Source organism: Pavona decussata, unplaced genomic scaffold (genome assembly GCF_977016875.1).
Source record: "Pavona decussata unplaced genomic scaffold, jaPavDecu1.1 SCAFFOLD_214, whole genome shotgun sequence".
In the NCBI taxonomy this organism is placed as follows: domain Eukaryota; kingdom Metazoa; phylum Cnidaria; class Anthozoa; order Scleractinia; family Agariciidae; genus Pavona; species Pavona decussata.
In genome coordinates this window covers 2,819,841-2,842,646 of record NW_028145619.1, presented here as the reverse complement: position 1 = coordinate 2,842,646, position 22,806 = coordinate 2,819,841, and the positions used below count along the sequence as shown (strand labels likewise).

Genomic DNA, 22,806 nt, shown 5'->3' with positions numbered 1-22,806 from the left:
CCGTGTGTTTAGATTTTATAGCCTTCACTTTTATACAATTGGGTAATTCTGAGTTTTTGTAAGGTTGTAGAATAAATCAGTTGAGGAAGTAGGGTGAAGGGTCACAAAAGCTGGCTCCTTTCAGCATTACATGATTGTAAAGGGTATTGTTCAGCCAACAAATAGGGAGATTGGAAATTTTGACAAACTATTGTTTTGGGGAGTAAAAAAAATCAGTATCACGTTTTGCTCAGTCATGTATTGGGCGAGGGGGTGTCAGATGTAAAATGACATGTAAAAAATCTGTTCAGTTCTTAGTGTTAGGGGTATTGTAGCCTGCGCAGCAAGCATTTCCATTTGTACATTTCTCTTGCTCTAACTTTTTCAAAAGGAGCCTATTATTAATTTTGAATTTGACTCTTAAAGTAAAAACATCACAGAGATATGTATCATAATCTACTTTTTCTTCTTCTCTCAACCTTTTGTAAATATTTACATGAAAGACTATACTTGACAGTTAACATACTATGTACAAATTGCAATACAGTTAACTCTCTCGTAAGCGACCACCCTTGGCGCACGACAAAGTGGTCGTTTACGGGAAAGATCAACAGAATAAGCGTAATTTTACCTTAGCAGCTAAATTAGGCAAATAGAAACTAATTTATTTGATTTTTTCACATTTATTCATTCTTCTGATGAAACTTTGTATAACCTTGCGGAACAGATCTGTCCCGTTTACCTACAGATCTAATTATAGCCATCTTCTCTGTCTGTAAACTGTTATTATCTGTCAGCAGTCCGGGGTAGCGTCATTAAAAATTGAACTTTTGTCACTTCTAAGTAATGATTAACTAACAATCATACGTGATTATGTTGGGTGGTCGCTTACCGGAAACAGAAAACAAAAGAATATGTGTAATTTCTGGCCTAAAAAGTGGTCGTGGTCTCTTAAGAAATTGAGTGGTGGTCGCTTACAAGAGAGCTCTTGAAACAGTATTTAGCTGAGAAACAAAACGGTTGTTTACGAAGTGGTTGGTTACGGGAGGTGGTCACTTACGAGAAGTGGTCGCTATGAGAGAGTTGATTGTATTTCTTGTTTTAGTGTAATAACTTCTTGGGTTGCTGTAATTAATGGAAAAAGCAACACTGCACCTAATCCACAACATGCAATCTGTGGAAGTTCTTACTGAAAACTCTTTTATGTGGTTAAATGTAATTTAAGCTAAGTTAAAGGCAAAACATTGCTGGTCAGCGGCCTCCCATGTCGTGGACATGCGCAGTGGTTGGGGGGTATGCAGGGAATCCCGTAGTTTTGCAGCCCCACTTGTGAGGTCAACTCATTCTCATATACACTTTTGCTGTTTCAACTGTGCTTGGCGATTTCTTGTTTTCTTACAATGGGTTCTCGCGGCATGAATAACAGCTTGCAAACTGCTCTATCTGGTAAACAGGCTTCTTTGCAACATGTCTTGTCGTTTGCTTGTGCTAACGTTTTGCCCTCCACTTCTCTTCAAGCTTCTCAAGCTCCTCTTGAATCGACCAGGCAATCGACCACTGGAGTTTCGCCAGAAATGGTGTCCTTAATCACGCAGACAGTTCAAGGAGCTCTTGTAGCTGAGCAGGCGTCTTCAAGCGCTTCTCAAAGCACTACATCTTAGCCGAATTCGTCAGCAGCAAATTCAAGTTCTGCTATGTGGCCAGTTTTGAGGGGTGTTCCTGATTCTTCACCGTTACTGGCCACTTGTGCAGCAAGCTTGTTGGACAGCGGGGACAGGATTTTGCAGACATTCAGTGCAAGGTAAACCAAGCCAATTATTTGTTGTGCCGTCCTTTGCAGCTACATTCTCGCTTCTGTCTATGTTTTCTATCTCTTCTTCTGCGTCGTAGCAGAGCAGGGCGATTTGCGATGTCGCCACCCATTCTGTCGGTCAACCTGCATGGTTTTTGGAGCAGCCTTTCGTCGTTGGTCCAGGTTTCTCACCCGTGTCTGCAAAGCTTGTTGCACAAATCGTGGCTGGCAAGTAATAATAATAATCATCATCATCATCTTTACTCATATAGCGTTATTTCTACTAAGAAACCAATAATAATAACAATAATACGTGCAAAATATGTAAAAAATATGCGATAACAATACATGAAAATAATAGATAACAGTAATACCTAAAATATACAAAGACTATAATATGAATATAAAATCAAGATAAATATTTACAAAAAAAATAAATCAACAAGAAAACGAGTCAAAAACTTCTTTAGTTTAAAAATAAATGTTTTGATCTGCTTCTAACTGGGTTATTGGCAGTGAACTTGCTTCAGGAGTCTGAGCCTCAGCTGCTGTTTGACAGGTGCCTTGTTCTTATGCATCAACCCAAAGAACAGCATTGTATGATCAAGGACATCGCGTCCTGGATGGAGACTTTATCCATCTTTGCCCTGATTTTGGTAACCCACTTCCCCCATCAATGGAAGGACTTACTAATCCTTCGCACATTTCCTTTTTTTTGGGAAAATTTGACTCGCGTACGACCAAGGGTTTTTTTTTTTTTTATTGGATTATTTGGCCCACAAGATTTCTTGATACAGGGTGGCAGGCCCCTTTCCTTCAATTCCCATTCCAAATTTTAAAATAAGCAGTTTCGAGGTCATCCCTAAAAAAGGCCAACCTGGCAAATGGCGGCTTATTGTTGACTTATCCTCCCTTGGCGGGTATAGCATAAATGATGGTATTAGTGCTGACGAATTCTCTATGCCCTACATCAAACTCTACCAGATTATCCGCATGGTGGCCAACCACGGGCCCGGGGCCATGATCGCAAAGTTTGACATTGAGGCCACTGAATCCACAACATGTAATCTGTGGAAGTTCGTATTGACTTAAGTAACAAGAAAGTAATAATGTATTGTTAAAGATAGTATAATGTATCCTTCCTGATTGGAATCCTTCAGCCGCATCAGTGTGCTTAACTCAAACTTACTCAGGGCCAGCATTTTTTTAACTCTTATTTCTGACGTGTTCAATTGATAAAATCGATAATATTCAATAACATCAATTAAAACTGACTAATTGGTAAATTGAAAGAAATAAAAAAGGTAAAAAAACTAAAAGCAGAAAAGGTCAACTGATGGAAAGCAGTTTTAAATATCACTCAGCCAGCTCTCAAAAAGGGAAGGTATTCTTTTGTTTCCATCATTGACGTCCTCAGATGAAGAAAGGTCCAGTGGTACAAGTGATAACCAGTTGGTATGTCCTGCATCTGGTCACCAGGTAGAAATTAACCCTTTGTCACTACCCAGGCCAACAGTGTGGTGGAATTTCATTGACTGCTCTCCTCTACAGGACAATAAATTCAGTCAATAGTTCAAAAGTGTTGGACTTGGCGGAAATTTTTTTTTAATTATAACTATACAGTTTTAAACACTACTTACAATATCATACTTACATTAGAACTAGATTAAAGATACTCTCTACGTACATTGCGTTACAATCGAAAACTTGTTAGTAATGGGAAACAGACTTCACTCTTTCCAAGTTTTTGTCTCAGATTCAAACTTGGCAATAGCCAAAACATAACTGTACATGAGCTGCCAATAAAGATGGTAGCTTTCAACCATGAATTTCATCTTGACACAGAAGTTGTTGTTGGTACCACAAGTCAAGAAGCTATTAAAGAAGGAAACTAAAATGGCTTACTGGTGCTGGAGACGGTTCTGGATGAGTGCGTCCAGAACAATTAATCTGGGATTGTTCTTCGGTTTCAAGATTACTGTGTTGCTTGTATTAACAGCTATAGTGAACGATTTCTTTTTGTTTCCCAGGCAAGGAAGAGTAAGTGTATGGTTTGCAGTAATGGAAAAGCCATCTTATTAAACTTTCCTAATTCTGCAACACTTGCATCACATATAAGTGAATTTCAAGCTTACACGAATACATCATTCGAAACATTGGTATTGAGGAACATGTACAGGAAAACCACCACAAGCCAAGATGAAATGCGCGTTCCCTTCATGCCTTCTGTTGTGCTTGTTAGGTACACTTCTAAGTTTGATATGTCGAACTTGACAGTGACAATCTCCAAAACTTAGAACATGGCTATCTGATTGATGACAACCTAACAGACTTTGTATTGCTGTCCAAAGCTGAGGAAAAGAGTGGTGACTTTCCCAATAACCCTGTTTACATTGTTAAGCCCTCACTTTAATAAAAAGCCGAGACTTTGATCCTAATGGGATCAGAAACTGGACCAAACGTGTCAATATATTTCACAAGGACTTTGCTGTTATTCCAGTTTGTATGTGGTTAAGCGCATAATTAAAAATTACGTACAAGATGAAGGGCTTGCAAAATCAAAACAACAGGCAAAGTCAAAAATATCTCATTTGATGAAGTGCAGTACCCAAATTGCCCCCAGCAGTCAACTCCACCAGACTGTGGTGTTAACGTTATGAAGTTTTTTATAGAATTGTTGAATAATCTTTTGTTAAAGCAGCAACCCATCGGACTCCCAAGGTCAGTCATGATGCAGTTACGTAACTGAGCACTGACATTATATTCTGAATACAAGAACTTGCTTCTCAGGACTAACGTACAGGCAGTCAACAGACCAGTTATAAAAAGTTAATCACAATAAGAAAAATAGCGATCTTCAGATTTTCATACAAGTATGGGATTGAGTACGAGTACAACTTTTCAAAACTAGTTTGGCACCTTTTTCCTTGGCGCAGTTCCGAGTGGAACACAGCTTTTGGCAGCTTTGGGACAATTTAGAAACTCGACCTCGAAAACTAAAGGCTGAGATGGTCTATAAGTCCTTGAATGGCCTCGCACCTCATTATTTGTCCTCGAAATTCATTCAGTGGAGTGATGTGATTACTTCTTACATTTTGCGTGATTCTGATAATAAGCTTGCTATTCCATTGTCACGAACTATTACAAAAATAGCTTTGGCTATAGTAGTGCAGTCCTCTGGAACAGTCTACAGTCAGCTGTTAGGCAAGCAACATCTCTGACTAATTTCCGACGATTGCTTACTAATTCCAACACAGCATTCATGTAAAACAGGCTTTAATTTAGTTTACTTTTCCTTAATAGTGAGCAATATTTTAAATTTTAGAAGGTTAATCTGTATACTTAGTCTCTAATAATAAGTTGTAGCTTTTATATGAAATTCTTAATGCCTGATGCATTTACCGTGTTATTAAATAAAGATGATGATGATGATGGCCTTCCAACTTACATGCCCTGCCCAGTGAAGCTGTGACATGATTATTAGGGCTTCAAAAAATTCTCGCTGGCAGATATGGAGCACTTTTTGTAGTGGCCAAAGGAATTTCGCACAAGAATGAATGGAAAATAGAGGACAAGGACTCCCATACATATGTAGTTTTTGGTGGAACACACCTTTCTCTGGCCACTAAATGACTGCATGTGAAGCAGCCCAACAATCCACACTTTGCTGGGACAATTTATTGCCAGGCTAGTAAAAATATGTACCTACTGGCCCCTAGACTTGTCGGTTTAGTGGAAAAATAAATTTACTTCAACTCTATAATTTTTTTTGTTGAAAACTTCACCAGGGCTAGTTTCCATAGCTTTAGTTATTGATACGAGTTTTTGATTCAGTCTCAGAATCTTTGTCAAGTGGTTTAGGACGTTTTGTCACGGGATTAAGGCGATACAATATCACTTGACAAAACGTCCCGGTAAATCGCTGAGAGTTCATATCCAACGTCGCCATTCAGTGTTGGAGCCTGGCAATGAATTTCAATAGCCTCTCTAATTCTTCTTTTGAAAGTTTCGTTCTCCCTCACAACAATTGACGAGGAAGAAAGATCGAGCATGTGCCTTGTGTTCTTTAGGTGGTCACCCACTGCAGTCGTTGACGATCTCGTACTGTTGACATGTTCTCTAAATCTGACCCCAAAGGGTCTTGCCATCACCCCGATATAAACCTTTGAACAATCCCTACACTGGATTTTACAGACCAGTCCGCATTTCTTTTCCATGGGTGTGGGATCATTGGGGTGTACCAGCTGTTGTCTTATGGTATTTCTAGGCTTGTGATAGGTGCTCACCCCTTGTTTTCTGAAAACTCGTGCGAGTTGCTCAGAAACTCCTTGTAGATATAGATTTACCGGTATAATTTACAGGTAATGAACTATGTGGAAAACACACAAGTATTTCGAAATGAAAATAAATATATGAATTGAAATCAATCTAATCTGAGTTGATCGTACGATCAACTCCCAAAAACAACTACATCTTGGAAAAGCCGGGTATTTTCCCCAGCTTCTGGTTTTCATCTACATCTCTGTGAGCCAATTGTTTGCATATCCTTCTCTTAATGAACAATCTTCAAAGGAGTGTTGAATTTGAACATTATTGATTGAATAATAACATATTTTTATTTTGTTTGTTTGGTTCTTTACTTGTTTATTTATTGATTACATTTATCTATTTATCTACCCATCCATTCTTAAGGGGATCGGGCAATAATATTTATATTATTCATTTATTAAATCATCCATTCATGCATCCATTATTAATTTTTGTTAAAATGCCAATATCAGCTTCTTTGGCAGTAGAACACCTAAGATCATGTCACTTGCTAGGAGAGATGGTGATACAGACTAAGGTATTTGTTTCTTCTTTTACCCTCAGAGGGTTTAGTTTGACGTGAATAAGTAGTTTCTGCAAAGCTGTACTCGGATGTCTTCGTGGAGATCTAAAAGAATGAGGGATATATCAAATGTGGCAATGCTCATTTGCTGAAACCTTAATGGGTTGTATTGTATAATGTAATAATCGCTATTGACATTTTTCTTTATTATTATTTGAGTCGCCATATTTTTTTGTTCTCCACTTTTCTTTAGAAATGATGAGTGAAACAAAAGGGAAACGATCAGGCACCTTACGTTGCCGTGGACTGATGCCTCCAGTAATAAGAGGGCATGCTGCTGCCTTTGAGTACTGGTTTAACGCATTTGGGCACACTGGTCCGTACAGTCAATCTGTAGAAGAAATAAATGGAATACGAAAAGGTATTCCCAAAGGAAATCCAATGATTCACCTGGTTTGTTTGCCTTTTTGTTGTTGTTGTTGTTGTTTTGTTTTCTTTCATTACATTTATTCGTCCTTATTATCCCCCTAATTTGAAAATGCCAATTCTACCAAATACAAACAGGGTACCTTGTACTTTTTTGTGAAGTGTAATTAAGGCTACAGTTTTTATATTTCCTTGAATCATAATTTAAGCCTTTGATTGGTTCAGACGTCATATTTCAAATGAGCCAAATCAAAATCGAATTTAGACTCAGATTATTTAATCCCGATTGATTTAGACACCAAACTTAATTCTGTGGAAATCAATTTACTGAAGTCCGCATTTGAATCAAAGGTCAACAGCTGTTATTCCTGGCTGAGCCAGGTAGAAAAATAGCTGACCTGATCCGTTCGCAGGCTACAAGAGCACACCAATTCACATGACTATTATTGTAATTTTGTTTTTGTTTTAACTTTACTTCCAGTACACGCTGATTGGTTAAAATCTGGCAGTTGACAAGCAAATCCGTCCACGGTGTTCTTATGCAGGCTTCCCTTCTCTTGCCCCCTCCCCGTCTGAGTAAGCCAGGGAAGCCTGTTCGCAGGCCAGCACAATGTTGCAATAATTATTTTGATCAAGGATGCATTATATTATAAATCAGTCGCTGAATTGAAGAAATACAATATAGAAGTCTTTGACTGGTATATCCAAGGGTGATATTTAACTGTAAATTATATAGGGTACTTTAAGGTGAGGGGTCCCTCACTCTACATGACTATTGCAGCAGTCTTGATTCTTGGCAGGCAACGTCTTAATGATAACACAACTGCAATTCCAAAATTCTCCTTTTTTAGGGTGGGGTGGATACAGTACTGTTATTATCCCAATGCCCATTGCTTTTGTGTTCACTTCCCATGAAGTGTATGTACTGTAGATAAATGTGGCTCTGCCTCTTGCTCTGCCTCCACATTGATGGGTGCATAAAGACCCTATGACCAGGATACAAAATGGTTGTGCTAAGATATGCCTAAAGCCAGTGATTACGGCTTTTTCCTCGATGCCCTTTTGCCCGACTTCCCAATTACCAGTCGCTGATTTCACCTCTTCGCTTATTTGCTTTGACTGCAAATGATCGAAGGCACGTACCTCTAACAGCTGGCATAAAAAATTGGCCACCACCTCATGCATTTTCCATGTGAACTTGAATCGTTTCTCTTCCTTTTGAGTGTAGCCGCATATCAAAATAAATTGCCACACAGCAATATCATAGAGAGGATGCAGAAATGATAGAGGATTAGTAGCGGGCATCTTGAGGTATTTTAAAGCTGGAAATTTACAAGTACGATGGAAAGTTGACACTTTTTGGTGTAAAATCTGTGGTGCAAACGCTGGGAAAAACCTGTAAAATTTCACAAGTTTCCAGGGTTTTGTTTGAATTTCCACATTTGGAATACATCACACCATTTAAAAGCCTTGACACAATGCAACAAATCTGCAGCAGCATCTCAATAGATGTTTATCTGGTTTATAGTATGGCGAGTTCTTTTGCTGCCTCTGAAAAGTTCATGAAAAAGGGTCTACCTGAAAATCTTGTTGAGTTAGTCGATGTGGCAATTTACACGTTCACATGCCAATCGGGATTGTGTTTGAAACACAGGGTGCGCAGTGATCCTGTGCTGGAAGGCGTTGTTCTTTTTCCGGCCAGCTTCTCCTGACTGCTTAGGAAGAAACAAGCCGAATTCCACAACATCTCTGACGCTCGACTAGGAAGCTGGGCACCGGGGGAAATGCCAACAAAAGAGCTCCTCACTTTCAACTCTTCCCGGATAAAAACACAGAAGAGTAAGCAGATGATTCAGAACGACGGCAATCCTGAAGTTCCTGACCATCTTGTATCGAAGTTAGAAAGTATCAACGAAGAAAAGGAACGCTTTAAATCGAAGTGTTGGTGGTGTGGCCTTAGATGTGAGTTTCGCCATCAGAAGAAAAAGTATCGAAAATTTGGAGACTTCAGAGTCGAGTGAGTATTGCGAAAAGTAGCTACATGTATAAATATAAAGGAGTGACAGAGGTGGTGGTGTTGTTGGGGCAGGGGGGCTGGGATGGTGTGTGTGTGTGTGTGTGTGTGTGGGGGGGGGGGGTGTTCAGAGAAGGGAGAACAATTTTCTAAATCAGTCGTAAGTGGGGGGTGTATTATTGTCAATGGCAAAACAAGCGGAGTATAAGTGTCTTTTTACAGGCGTTGGATCAATGTCATGACTCAAGGTGTCATTTGCTAGCTTTTTTGTAGCAGTGTGATGATTGCTCTTACAACTCTTCTGTCATACCCAGTATCCATGCATTTTAAATGCACTGATACAGTCCCTTGATGTACTTTTCTTTGGTCTACCTCATCTTGTGATTAATATTCGAGCATAAATATGTTGAAAACGATAGAATGTCTAAATTTCTACTGTTGGATCAATCGAACGCTGAAGTGTTGATGGATGTGACAGCGCAACATGTATGGTTGTAAAAAAAAAAAAGCCTAATCCCTCCCTAATTAGCTCTCTGTTGCCTTTTGAGATAAACAGGAATCTTAAAGGTACTTATAGGCCATTAAAGAAGTTGACATGAAACAGAATTAACAGTGTCTGACACATACATGGTAGCTCATTCGATAATTTCAAAGTAACCCTGATCCAGTCAATCACACTATCATGGAATTACTTTCACGGTTTAGCAATGATAATTATATTATATTATTTGTTCGTTTATGAACAAGCAGCTTACTAGGCATATGGGTTTATTACTTCCACTGCGAGGACTATATATAACCATCTATATATCCATGTTTTGTAAGTATGATATACGTTGTGGAAAAAATAAGATCCCCGTACTAGGAAAATATTATATCCAGTCCAGGTTATACAATATATCCATGTTTGATAAGTGTGATACACAATGTGGGATTCATTAGATCTCCTTAACTGGAAAATGTCATATCCAATATGGGGATCAAATTTATCCCACACTGTGTATCATACCTACCAAACATGAAAATAGTGCTTAACGTAGACTGGACGTGGGATTTTCCATACAAGGAGAATGACTAAATCCTTGACTGGATTTGTACTTAAACGGTGATGGAGAATTGAGATATCCTGTACTGGATAATTCACTCTTCAAATCTGGGAATTTAAATGATCCTGGTTTGGATAATTTGATATCAGAAGTTTTTCCAGTTCTGGATTTGTATGTTTACCAGCTATGGAATTTGCTTTCTTTCTTGTTAATCCAGCCTGGAAAAATTGCAGTTTTTCCAAAATTGGGTTTTGATAGAAAACCAAAAAATTTCAAAATTAAAACCACGTAAAAACTGGGTTGGATTTTTGTCATTTTTTAATGACTAGGGCTCTTTGTCGTCTTGGTTCCCTTAAGAGTTACCACAGGGCATAAATATCATAAGAAACTGGATTAGTTTCGCCAAGATTTTGCTGGTTCTGTCGAGAAGAAAGTCGCGAATGAGACCCAACGACTGAAGAAGAAACACCAAGCTCCTGTTTAACAGTTATCATCTGCTGCTCCACATCTTGAAGTGAGTGAGGTCGACAACCATCCACCCATCCAATCTGAACACGCTGTTATTTTGTCTACCCACAAAGGAAGGAAGTTGGTATTTGACAATTTTGACTTTAAGCAACATGTACAAAGCATGACAGAAGAGCACCAAAATGAAGGTGTACACGGGGTTTCACACTTGTCTGTTGAGAATCCTGTTACAGGTAACCACTTGTCCAGTGAGAAGCCTGCAATAGCTGCCCTAGTGCAGATGGAGAATGGTTTGTGTCTACCAAATCGCAACGAGCATCACCAACCAAGGGAGAACTAAGTAGCCCTCACTGAAAGGGCTGTTGTAGAAATATCCTGCTTGGCATTTTTTAAGCCAGTGAGTCTGCAAACACATACCCTGTCAATACAGAAAGGAGATGGGATAAAAGTCTGAAATGGTATGATACCATATTGTATTACCTGAAATAGGAATTTTAGAAATATGAATTATAATTTCACATTTATGACAGCCATTAGTATAAAATAATATCAAAATTTAGTAGTTATAGAGTTGGCACACCAGACCAGTTTTAATAAAACTGAGTTCAGCGACAAAATTTCTGTTTTTTGCAATTTGGTTCCAGCCAAATTTTGAAAATTCTGAAACCATAAAATGAAATCAATGGAATCATAAAATGAAATCTACATACTTTTTTCAAATCATGGAATCATCGAATGGAATCATTGATTTGAGTCAATCACAAATGTTTATCCAATTTCGCCACCCGATTCACTTTTTAACTTTATGATTCCATTGCGTGACATTCTTGGATGGTTTAATTATTCCATCCATTAAAAGAATATGAATAAATATTATAGAATGAACTGCGCTGATACACTGCACGATGAACTAGATGATGAACACATCACTTCTCCGTTTTGTGACAAAGAGATTGCTCAACCCGAGAAATCTATCAAGTTTTACCAAAGACTGAGTTATTCATAAGGTTGAAAAAATCCTTTTCAAAGCTTTGTTAAGCTTGAATTCTTTTCTGTGCATTGAAATCAATGCACTGTCTCAGCCAATGTGACTGATTGAATTTTAATGCTCGATGTACATTCGTTAATTTTAATCCTAAATCTAGATACGACTGTAAATTTCTGTAATGAAGCACATAGTGTTGTTTTTTACTGTGTTGGAATTAATTTTTGAACCAGACTGATGTTATCGATATGTTTTTGCAATTGTTAATCGAATTCTGCGAAAACAAGCAAAGGAATGCAACTTCAGACGTGAAAGCTTTCTAGAGTTTAAAGACCATGTAATTAATGCAGTAAACTGTACAATTCACATATGCATGAACAGCTCATAAGCTCTTTTGTAAAAGGCACAAATCCTAAGACATGGTGAGCCGACACACGTGGGGCACTCGCACGTCACCACATCAATTATTTGTATTTGCATGACCATAAATTACTAAATAAACCATTCAAACTCACCTAGAATTCAATGTTGGCAGGTCGGAGTACGTCTCTGCTGACATGCCTACTTTACTATGGCTAGAAGATTCATCAGCCATATTACTGCACTGGACAAAACACGATTTCTTGCACTGTGTACCGACTCAATTTCTTTGCAGAAATTCTCCTCAGAAACTTTTTTTTTTCACGCTTCCTAATTCAATTAATCACTGCTAACAAAAAGACAAATTAAATTAAATCTAGAAACCACAACAGGTCACTTTTCAGGCCTCTTACTTTAATCGTATTGTTAAGCTCTGGAACTATATCTGTAAATTATCACCCCCTACCAGTTTTTCAACTACTGCTTCCTTCCGCAACTTTGTTACTGAGCACATGTTTCACCTTTTGCAAAATCACTTTGACATATTCTATCCCTGTACCTGGTCAATTGTACGATCCTGCTCCTGCCATCCCTAGTTTTTTAAGCATCTTTTGGTTGTTTGTGTTTTAATTATTATTTGTATCATGGGAGGTGCCTCGCATGGGTCCTCGCGTCCCGTTCGCACCTGCCCTTTTGACCTTATCACTTTTCACGTATTTTTCATTTCTTTCTGGTTGTTTAATTTATTGTATTTAACATGTGTGATGGTCAATAAAGCTGTTAAAAAAAAAAACAGCAACAGCAGGACATATCAAAAATTTTAGTTGTTCTCGAGCCATCGAAAATTCTAGGCAACCTTTGCTAAAAAACAAGATTGTAATATAGTATACACACTGTGTTAGTCTCTGTTAAGGCACCTGCAATCCATTGCTATTTGTAAAAGAAACCTCTTTTTTCTTCCTAATAGGAAACCACTGAATGCCAGCAAAGCTTGGAGCCAAACACAAGTCTATCTGTTGAGCAACAGTGCAGCCCCTCATTTTCCAGAAATGCTAATGCACCATCCTCCACAGTTGAGTCCATCTCAGAGGCAGACAACCTTGCAACAGATCTATCCTTCCAAGTCAAGGAAATAGCTGGCTGAAATAATGAGGTCTTCTTCCAGTCTTGAAGATGCTACAAATGAAACATTGGACTGCATACTTTCAGAGACCATCTTGTTTGAAAAAGGTACAACACATAAATTCACTTTAGCTGTTTACCTTCCCCAAGAGTGAAATATGACAGCAGTGCATGCATATAGATGAATTAAGGAAAAATATTGAAACCTAACCTTCCCAGACAGAATGTGAGTGTTGATCGACAAACTGGCATGATAGTGAAGGATTTATTTAAAATGATGAAAGAAGGAGAGAGACATATTAGGAGACAACTTGATGTAGAGTTTCTGAATGAAGATGGATTAGATCCTAGTGGGCTGAGTAAGGAATACCTCAACCTTGTAATGGACAGTATGGCGACTGGGAATGGAAGTCTCATTTTGTTTGAAGGTAGAGAGTGGAAGTATTGACAGATAATTTGTCTTGAAAGTGGCATGTTTATAACTATTTGAAGTAAATAAGTTTAGAATATACTGTACAACAACAAATTATATACTTTTTTGTTTATAAAGCTACATCAAAGAATGATTCCAATGCTGACTCCAACTAATAGGAAGGCAATTTTCTTTATTATGTTTCTTTTATTCTTCAAATTTGAACAGAAGGGCTCTGGTTAACTTTATTGGTAGAGTGCTAGTGAAACGAAAATGAGTAAGAATATCTTTTAACTTGTTGATTGAAGCACTTTTGTTATACAAATTTTCAAGCCTGAAATATTTCTCCTTTTGTAAACTGATGGTAATTATTTAAGTTTATCGTTGTTTTTTAAACATGACAAAAGGTGCACCAGAGATCCCCTATTCAGAGAACCAACCAGCTTCAAATGAAGTCAATGTTTCATTTGAATTTGATAACACTTGGCTTTTAAAAAAATATCCAAGAGTGCACATCCAAATTGACTTCAATTCAATTAAAACTACGTAATATATGTACTGTCCCTATCTTCTATTGGCTAATTTCCTTGCAATGAAATGTTGCTTCCGTCTCAATGGAGCGTTTCAATCCTCCTTTTTCCAATAAAACATTGTGCTATAAAAAGTCACTTTGTGAACACACAAAAACGCATTTCACCTTGTGTCAACGCTAGTTCACCAGTATCCTTTTGCAATCCTTAATTACAGTTTTGTGAAACAACATAAACCAACTCAGACTTCAAGGTTACGTCCATCAAGTCTCTCCTACGAAAAAAAGCAGAACCAGATCCTTTCCTCACTTCAATTTTACTTTGCAAGACAGCGACAACCTCAAAACACGAGCCGTTTGTTACAACACCAAGAAACAGAAGCTCCTCAAAAAAATACGAGGAGTCAAGAGAGCCAGTGACATTGTTGAATGTGACCCTTAAGAGAAGTCTCCAAGATCCGTCTGAAAACAACATCATCGTCAAGAAAAGAACGCACATCGAAGAAGCGAACAATTACGATATACCTTATGAATATGATGAAATCCTGTCATTCACTGAACAACACTTCATCTTCAATGAAGACATTCTGAGCTTACAGGAGAATCGAATGATGTCAGTAAAAGAAACTTGTGACTCTTTCCCCAGACTCTATTCTACAAGTTCGCATGAACAATGGCTTCTTCATCCCTATGCTAAGTCACTGAGCCATTACTGACAACACTGGTACCATTCACCTTACACTTTCAAGTGATGCGATACAAGTCACCATTCACAAATGCTACACAATCACGAACGTTCATGTAAAGCACTACGATTCTACTAAGTACCTGACAACTATCCTGCGCAGTCAAATCACAATTGTAGATGACCATTCTCCTCGTCCTACAGAAGAATTCTTCAGCAGCTTCTTTGACAGTAAAACTACTGACGTCAACAAAATTTGCCTTGCAGACAGCTTCAAGACCTGGTTGTCCTGCACCAAATGCAACAAACAGATTAGTGACCCAACCTCAACTTATGTCAACCTCATGAATGCCCCACCTGCAGCGTATTGCAACCTGCGTCTTCCAGTTCAGTTAATGCCTCAATCCGTATTGCAGTGGGTGGTGACCAAAACCAAACTCATCTAGCTGAAAGTCTTCACCCCAGAGCTGAAAACGATGATGCAGTATTTATCGCCTGACATCACACTAGAATCTTCCAAAGGTTTGCAAAAACAGTATGAGAAATGCTGTGGAAGAGGTGAAGACCTTTTATGAACCAGCAGATGATGTGATTTTTGACATTGGAGTTTCAGGGGATTACAGGGAGTGATTTTTTTTTTTCACTTTATTTGTGAGAGTGTCATTCAAAAGTGTTTGATGATAAATTGATGATTCCAGTTCATTGCACAGCTCTGGTCATCAGTTAGTAGTGTGCCATTATTTTTAATGATTTCGTCTGTGTCAATTATCAATGACAGTTTCACTAATATGTTTTGACACTTCTTGCGGTTTGAGATCCTAAGCTCTTGTGATATGGGACATTGAGTGAGCGTGGTGTTCCATGGTGTTCACGAGGGGAATAAGACCTAACTAATGCAAACGTTTGGGGGAGATGCAAAGAAAAAAAGTATGTATTGGAAGCAAAGTTTCTAATAGCTTTGTACCTATCCACTGTTGGACCTTCCGAACCTTGCAGTTCCAGCTTTCCTTAACAAGTCTGTTGTAAATTCACACGCCACTTCCTGTGTCGCCATTTCAACAAGACTGTCTTCTACTACAACCATGCACTAGGCACTACTGTGATCAGATGGAAACAAATATTAAGATTATCTTTTTAGAACTTAGAAATAGTAATGCTGAACGCGTCAATTAGCACAACTATGACAGGAACATGACGTACCACACCAAGAAAGCAAAATGAGGTTCACTTGTCTAAAATATGACATGATTGTTCTTTCAAAGAAATAGCGATTTCAAGATTTGTTTCTTAGAGGAACATTTTCCGTGTTGAAGCAGTCTCAATTTCCAATACTATGGAATTAATCGATATTCTAGAATTCAACCTTTTTTTTAATAAACTGGTGTGTTTATGGGAAGCCTTGCTGGGTGCATCTTTGAGTGGGATGCAGATGATCTTGCACTGTTATACCGTGCTAAAAGAGGGGAGCTAAAGATGACGAGGGAAGCCAATCCATCAGAAGAGGCACTTTGGAAGGCTGTGATAAAAGAGGAGATGGCACGCCACTGTAAACACAGAGAGCACATCTTCTCTAAAGCCGATGGCTAATGGGCTGGTGAAGAGGTTTGCCGAAGCCAGTGTTGAACCGCCTCTGATTTTATATACTGACAGGGTTTGCTGTGGCTGTAAGGAGGGTCCTTCAAGGTTTAATTCCTTGTTCAGTGGTTGGGCTAATATGGTTGTGTGCCTTGATATTTTCCACTTTATGCAACGTCTGGGTGCTGGTGTGAGTCATCCACTCTATGGTGTGTTCACGGGAAGCCTTGCTAGGTGTATTTTGAGTGGGATGCAGAAGATCTTGCACTGCTATACAGCACTAAAGGAGGGGAGCTTAAGATGGCGGGGGTAGCTAATCCATCAGAAGAGGCAGTCCGGAAGGCTGAGACAAAAGAGGAGATAGCACACCACTGTAGACGTAGAACCAGGGGTTCCGAAGCTACATCAAGGATGATAAAATAAATAAAAATAAAAAATAAAAAAATTTTAAAAATTGATGATTTCATCGCTGATGGAGTCCATGTTGATGGCAACAGATACCCTTGGGGTTCTGCTATTCATGGATGACATGCTGACAGCTTTGTGGCCAGAACAAAAGTGGCATGTGCCATGCATACAGGATTCCCCTGGAATCCCCTTTTACACCATAACTGGACATCTAGTAAAGGGTGGAGTCAAGCTGCCAGTGTTACGATGTGCCAGAGGCTCAACTTCTTTGGAAAGTTTCCATCTGCACTTGGCAAGATTTATTCCAGGTACGTACACTGGTTATGTGTAGCTTTAAATATCGTATTATTTTGCCTCGTGTTTTTCTTGCTGATAAACTTAGCAAAATCACAAAATCAGTAATCCCTTCCTCCTTTGTTCACTATTTTTACTGCAATATAACGCATACAATTCCACACAACATAATTGTGGAATGCCATTACCACTATCAGAACTTCATTTCCACTTGTTTCCTGTTGATGTCAGTGGAATGAACAGCTCGTTTCACTTATTATGGCACATGGTCATGGCTGGGGTAGCCAATCCAACCGAAGAGGCAGTTCGGAAGGCTGCGACAAAAGAGGAAGCGCAGAACCAGGGGTGCTAATCCACGATGATTTTATCACTGATGTACTCCATGTCGATGAAAAGAGATGCCCTTGGGATTCCGCTATTCAGGGATGACATGCTGACAGCTGTGTGGCCAGAGCAAAATTGGCATATGGCATGCATACAGGATCCCCCTGGAATCTCCTTGTATACCATCACTGGAAGTTTAGTGAACGGCAGTGGCTAGTCTTGTGACGTGGTTGGTTGCAAAATCTGCAACAACCTCCTCTGTTTACCATTGTTTACTAATAATATTATTGCTTACCCAAACAGTCTATCCAAGTCTCCTTCAAACGAGCAAATCCTGCCGAGTTTCCAGTTAACATTTAAGACTTAGAAGAGAAAATAAACAAGGCCTTTAAGGTTTATCAAAGTGAGGCAGGCAATCAGATTAACTTTTAACTTTAAACTATGATTTCAAAAGTGAAACCATACTTTGAGAAGAGACCCTTAGCTTTCAAGCCTAAGAAGAAAAAATGGCCAACCAATCACTAGAGACACTAGAGATCGGTTTGCTCCGCAGTTTTCTAAAATCTAAGAAAAACGTCAATTTTATCAAGTTTAATCCACCGTTTAGCATTGTGGACAGCTTCAGCAGAGTTAGCTTCAGGGGATGTCATCACCAACTTCAGCAAGGTGAACAAAAGGAATTGCAAGATCGAAAGAAAAAAGGTCTGGATATGTCACCATTGAGGCAATGAAAAGGTATAGTGAAATCGTCACTGCAACAAAGAGAAAAATTATCACTATTACCTTAGCTTGTTGTTGTTACGGTACAATACCATCTTTTGTTCCTGTCAATTTCAGGTGTTCCTTATCAGTTGGTGCTCCAGCAAGTTCACCAAGAGGAAGCTCTTGTTGAAGCAGTATGCATTCATCTGTGCAACAAACATCCACAGCCGAGGAAAGAACGAGGTGATACTGGGAAAACAATATACACTTCAAGGTGGAAGCTATTTCTTGCCGAATATCACGGTATTCGTGCTCGCGTCCTGAACAGGAGTACAATTTTAAACTAAACAAATTTAGTTGTTTTCCACATCAATGAGACCACTTACTCGTTGGTTCAAAGACACAGTGCGAATGGAGGAAATAAAAACCCTAATTCGAGGTCTTCAAATTCCTGCCCCACCTCCTAACGAAGCAAATGAACTGCTGCCTGCTGCGTCTTTCTTCCTTGCCAAATGTTGTGGTGGAACAGTTTTCATTTACCGATCCCGTGGATACCACTGGACAGACTAGGGTTACAAATCGTACATCCTTCTAGTAACCTGGTCCTGCGTCATCATCTTCTTCTGTTCCTGTCACTACAGCTGACCAAGAACCCACAACGCAAGTAAAAATTGTGCGAACAATGGAGTGGCTAAAGAGAAAAGAAGACGCAGAGGGGCGTACCCCGGCAAAGGTAGATGCACTTGCAACAGTCTTGATAAGTCTTTCTGGCTCGTTAAAGTAGCTGTATGGACAACTACCACAAGGGTCCACACGTTTTTAAGAGAAGACTTCTGCTAAAGACATTAGAATTCCAACTAATGAGGACGCGGCTTACGAGTCTTACTACTGAATTATTGGAAAGTGCTTATTGGAAAGTGCTCATTGCAAATAAATTTGAAATATATAGGACATATTTGAACAGCAAATGAAGATTTAACACTATTAAGGATGTATATCGAAAACGTATTTGAGAGATTTTGCAAGGGTGTCAAACTTTTCAATTGACCCGGAAGCAACAACCTTAAATTACAACGAAAAACTGGATAAGATTCGAAATGTTTTAAGCTGCTGGAAATACCACAGACTTACCCTTATTGGAAAACTTACAGTCTTAAAGAGCCTAGTAGCTTCTCAACTCGTATATGTGCTTTCTCCTTTACATACAAATGTGGAAGCTATCAAAGAAGTAAATAAGCTATTCTACTCATTCTTCTGGAATGGAAAAGGCGATAAAATTAAGCGAGGTATAATTATTAATGATTACCCAAATGGGGGTCTCAAAATGATAGATATACAGGTTTTTAGCAAGTCCCTAAAAGCGACATGGATTAAAAAATATCTAGACGAAGGAAATCAGGGGAAATGGAAATATTTTTTTGATCTTGAGCTGGAGAGGCATGGAGGTTCAATAGTACTCAGTAGTAACCTAAACAAGAAAGACACCATAGAGAATCCCAAGATTAAAAACTGCTTTATAAAAGAGACTCTGCTAATTTGGGCAGAAGTCAATTTTGATGAACACATAATGTCAGAGAAACAATTTCTTGAACAAATTTTATGGCACAACTCTTTAGTAAGAATCGATAACTACCCTATCTTCCATCGAGAATGGTTTGACAGGGGCGTCACGAAGGTGAAACATTTGAAAGATGCCTCCAACAATTTTTTGTCATTAGCTGAAATGCGGCGCAAATACAACCTTAATATTTGCCCTCTAAAATACTGTGGCCTTTTGTCAACTCTGAAATCTCTTCGGAATACATATAAAAACAACTATACCAACAATTGTGATTATGAAAGCTTCGTGGCCAAATTAACAAAGTGCCAAAGTGCAAACAGACTGGTTTACACCAAATTTATTTCCACAAAATGCACGCACCCATCTCATAATCAACAGAAATGGCTAAAAGACTGCCAACTGGATGATGTTGATTCAATTAACTGGCGAGATGCCTATCAACTAGCCTCTAAATACACCAAAAGTACGAGAATTCTTGAATTCCAGTTCAAATTTTTACATAGACGAATAGCAACAAATGACTTCCTAACAAAAATTGGAGTAAGGGACAACCTAAACTGCTCCTTTTGTAATGGGGAACAGGAGAAACTTTTTCATCTCTTTTGGTCTTGTCCTAAAGTTGCCTCTTTCTGGCATGATTTAACTGTAAGGCTAACTTTTCTCCACATTACTCCCGAACATTACATAATAGACCCACTTGTTGCTCTCGGTCTAAAGCCGGATTCTTCCAAGAGCTACTAGCAAATTAATTTTTCCTACCTCCTAGCTAGGAATTATATCTGGATGAGCAAAAGAAAAGAAACCGCACCAAAGATAGAAGGCTTTCTACAATACTTGAAATCAATTTACAATATGGAGGCCAATGCAGAATGCGCTCATTAAAAAAAGGGGGAATTTTTGAACACTTTTTGTTAGAAAGCCTTGTTTTTTTTTTAGTTATCAGTGTGTCTCGATCCACTGTACATTTTGCCTGTTTTTTGACTTTGGGTACATTTGCTCCGCTTTCACTGCCTTAATTCAAGAAAAAAAAACACAAACTGCTTTGTATATATAAGTACTGTATTATAAAATAATAAAATATGACTGCAGCGTTTTCTTAATTGTAATTGTCAGTAATGTATTTTTTTTTTGCTTTTTTTTTGTTTTTGTTTTTTTTGTTTTTTCTGTTTGTTTGTTTTTTTTTTAGAATTGCTTTTGATTACTTTACTTATTGATCGTTTCAAAATGTGTATTGCAATTGTAAGTAATTAATAATAGGTTCTGTGTAGTGTTGTTTGTTATTGCGATATACTTATTTGTAACGCTGTAATTATAAGTAATAGGAATAAAACAAAGAAGTAAGTAAGAACTCATAATAGTGTAAGTTATTGCATTGTATTGTGGCGTAAGCGTATCCTTCGTAGACCGTATGTTAGTTTTGCATGGTAACGTGTAAGTATGGTTTTGCATTGTATTTTATTGTAAGTAGAGTAAACGTTGTATTGTAAATAGGGTAGGAACAATGTAAGTAACTAAAAAAAAAAAAAAAGGTGTCACACTCAAATCACACATTGAGCAATGTAAAATCAAAAAATGAAGCAAGATAGCAATTTTGTCCCTCTAAGTGTAATTCCCTATCGAGGAGAACAAAGTATTAGTGTCAAATATTTTATGGATTTTTTCTTTTATTCTTTAAGCTTCCTTTGTAATCAAAAGTAGTTTTGTGCTTCATGTAAAAGATATGTTTTACCCACTTACGATTTGGCAAACTAAAGAAATCTATTATCCTTTTTATCATCCCTTGATGAAGGTAATATTTCTTCCAACGTGCTCACGAAACTTTTCTTTTGTTGTTATCGATTAACCATGTAAAGATCTCACCTCGAAGAAACAAACAATTACGGTATTCGTTATGAATATGATGAAATCCTGTCATCCACTGAACAACCCCTCATTGCCACTGAAGACATTCTGAGCTTACAGGAAAATCAAGTGACATTAGTAAAAGGAAATTCTGACTCTTCACCAGACACTATTCAATAAGTTCTGATGAAAAATGGCTTCTTCATCCCTTTGCTTAGTCACTGTGCCATTACCGACAGCACTGGTACCATTTGCCTTACACTTTGGGGTGATGCAGTACAAGAAGTCACCAACCACAAATGCTACACAATCACGAACATTTGCATAAGGCACTAGGATTCCACCAAGTACCTGACAACTATCCCTGGCAATCAAATCACAATTGCAGATGACCATTAGCCTCCTCCTACAGAAGAATTCTTCAGAAGCCTTTTTGACAGTAAAACTATTGACGTCAACAAACTTCGCCTTCCAGACAGCTTCAAGACCTGGTTGTCTTGCAACAAATGCAACAAACAGATTAGTGACCTAACCTCAACTAATGTCACCCTCATGAATGCCTCACCTGCAGCGTATTGCAACCTGCGTCTTCCAGTTCAGTTAACGCCTCAATTCGTATTGCAGTGCATGGTGACCAAAACCACAAACTCATCTGGCTGAAAGTCTTCACCCAATGCTGAAAACGGTGATGCAGCATTTATCGTCTGACATCACACTAGAATCTTCCGAGGACGAAGTTTACAACCACCTTTTCGAATTGGAACATTTTATCGCCGACTAAAATGAAAGATCATCTATCGTAAAGATTCACTTTACATCATAGTTTTCCTCTCAAATTGTTCAGTGAAAATGGACATTACTGGACATCCTTAATTTGTGTTTTTCAAGATGTTTTCGCAAATTTAGAGAAAAATCTTAGTCACATAGTAAATAAACTTTTTTTCTAGTATGAGGCAATTATCTTTTGGTTTAAAAAAATGTAACAATTAAGTTACTTAGTGGTGGACGATCGTGTTCAAACTTAGGTATTTTCTTTCAGGGTTTCTTATTTGATTTCAACTCAAGAAGGTAGTTAACCCTTATTTTGGAATAAAAGTCGAAAGTTTCATGAAAATTGCTTAGAAGCCCTCGAAAGGTTCATTTATTGAAGTTTTAAAATGTAAAAAAAAATTCGGAAAATATGAAAATCCCGCCTTAAATGGTTTATTAATTGCAAAATAGTCAATTAATTATGCATAGCGACTGCCTGTTTATACTTTGTTTATTATGGTTGTCATGGCTTTTTTCCATTAGCGTCAGGTCAACAATTCACAGATAGTCCACTTCTGCACACCCTAATAGCTGAAGTCCACTCCATTCCTATTTTTCATTTTCGACCACCAGAATGCAATGCGAGTCTTTTGGTTGCAAAACTCCATATTTTGCGAAGCATGGTCTATGTGGAGTTTTGA

The 22,806-nt window shown here is 38.2% G+C and overlaps 1 protein-coding gene and 1 long non-coding RNA gene across 2 annotated transcripts in view; one reads left to right on the top strand and one right to left on the bottom strand.

Moving 5' to 3' along the window:
- Positions 1-4,721: 4,721 nt before the first annotated feature.
- Positions 4,722-22,806, bottom strand: part of LOC146460289 (uncharacterized) — a 41,437-nt gene continuing 23,352 nt past the window's right edge. The window contains exon 3 of the long non-coding RNA XR_014857667.1: positions 4,722-10,974. This is a non-coding gene — a long non-coding RNA (uncharacterized LOC146460289). The remainder of the gene's footprint in view (positions 10,975-22,806) is intronic.
- On the top strand, positions 18,678-20,996 carry LOC146460291 (uncharacterized). The gene has a single exon (XM_085088224.1). It carries the CDS (start codon positions 19,277-19,279, stop codon positions 20,252-20,254), a length of 978 nt encoding a protein of 325 aa, XP_084944350.1. The 5' UTR covers positions 18,678-19,276; the 3' UTR covers positions 20,255-20,996.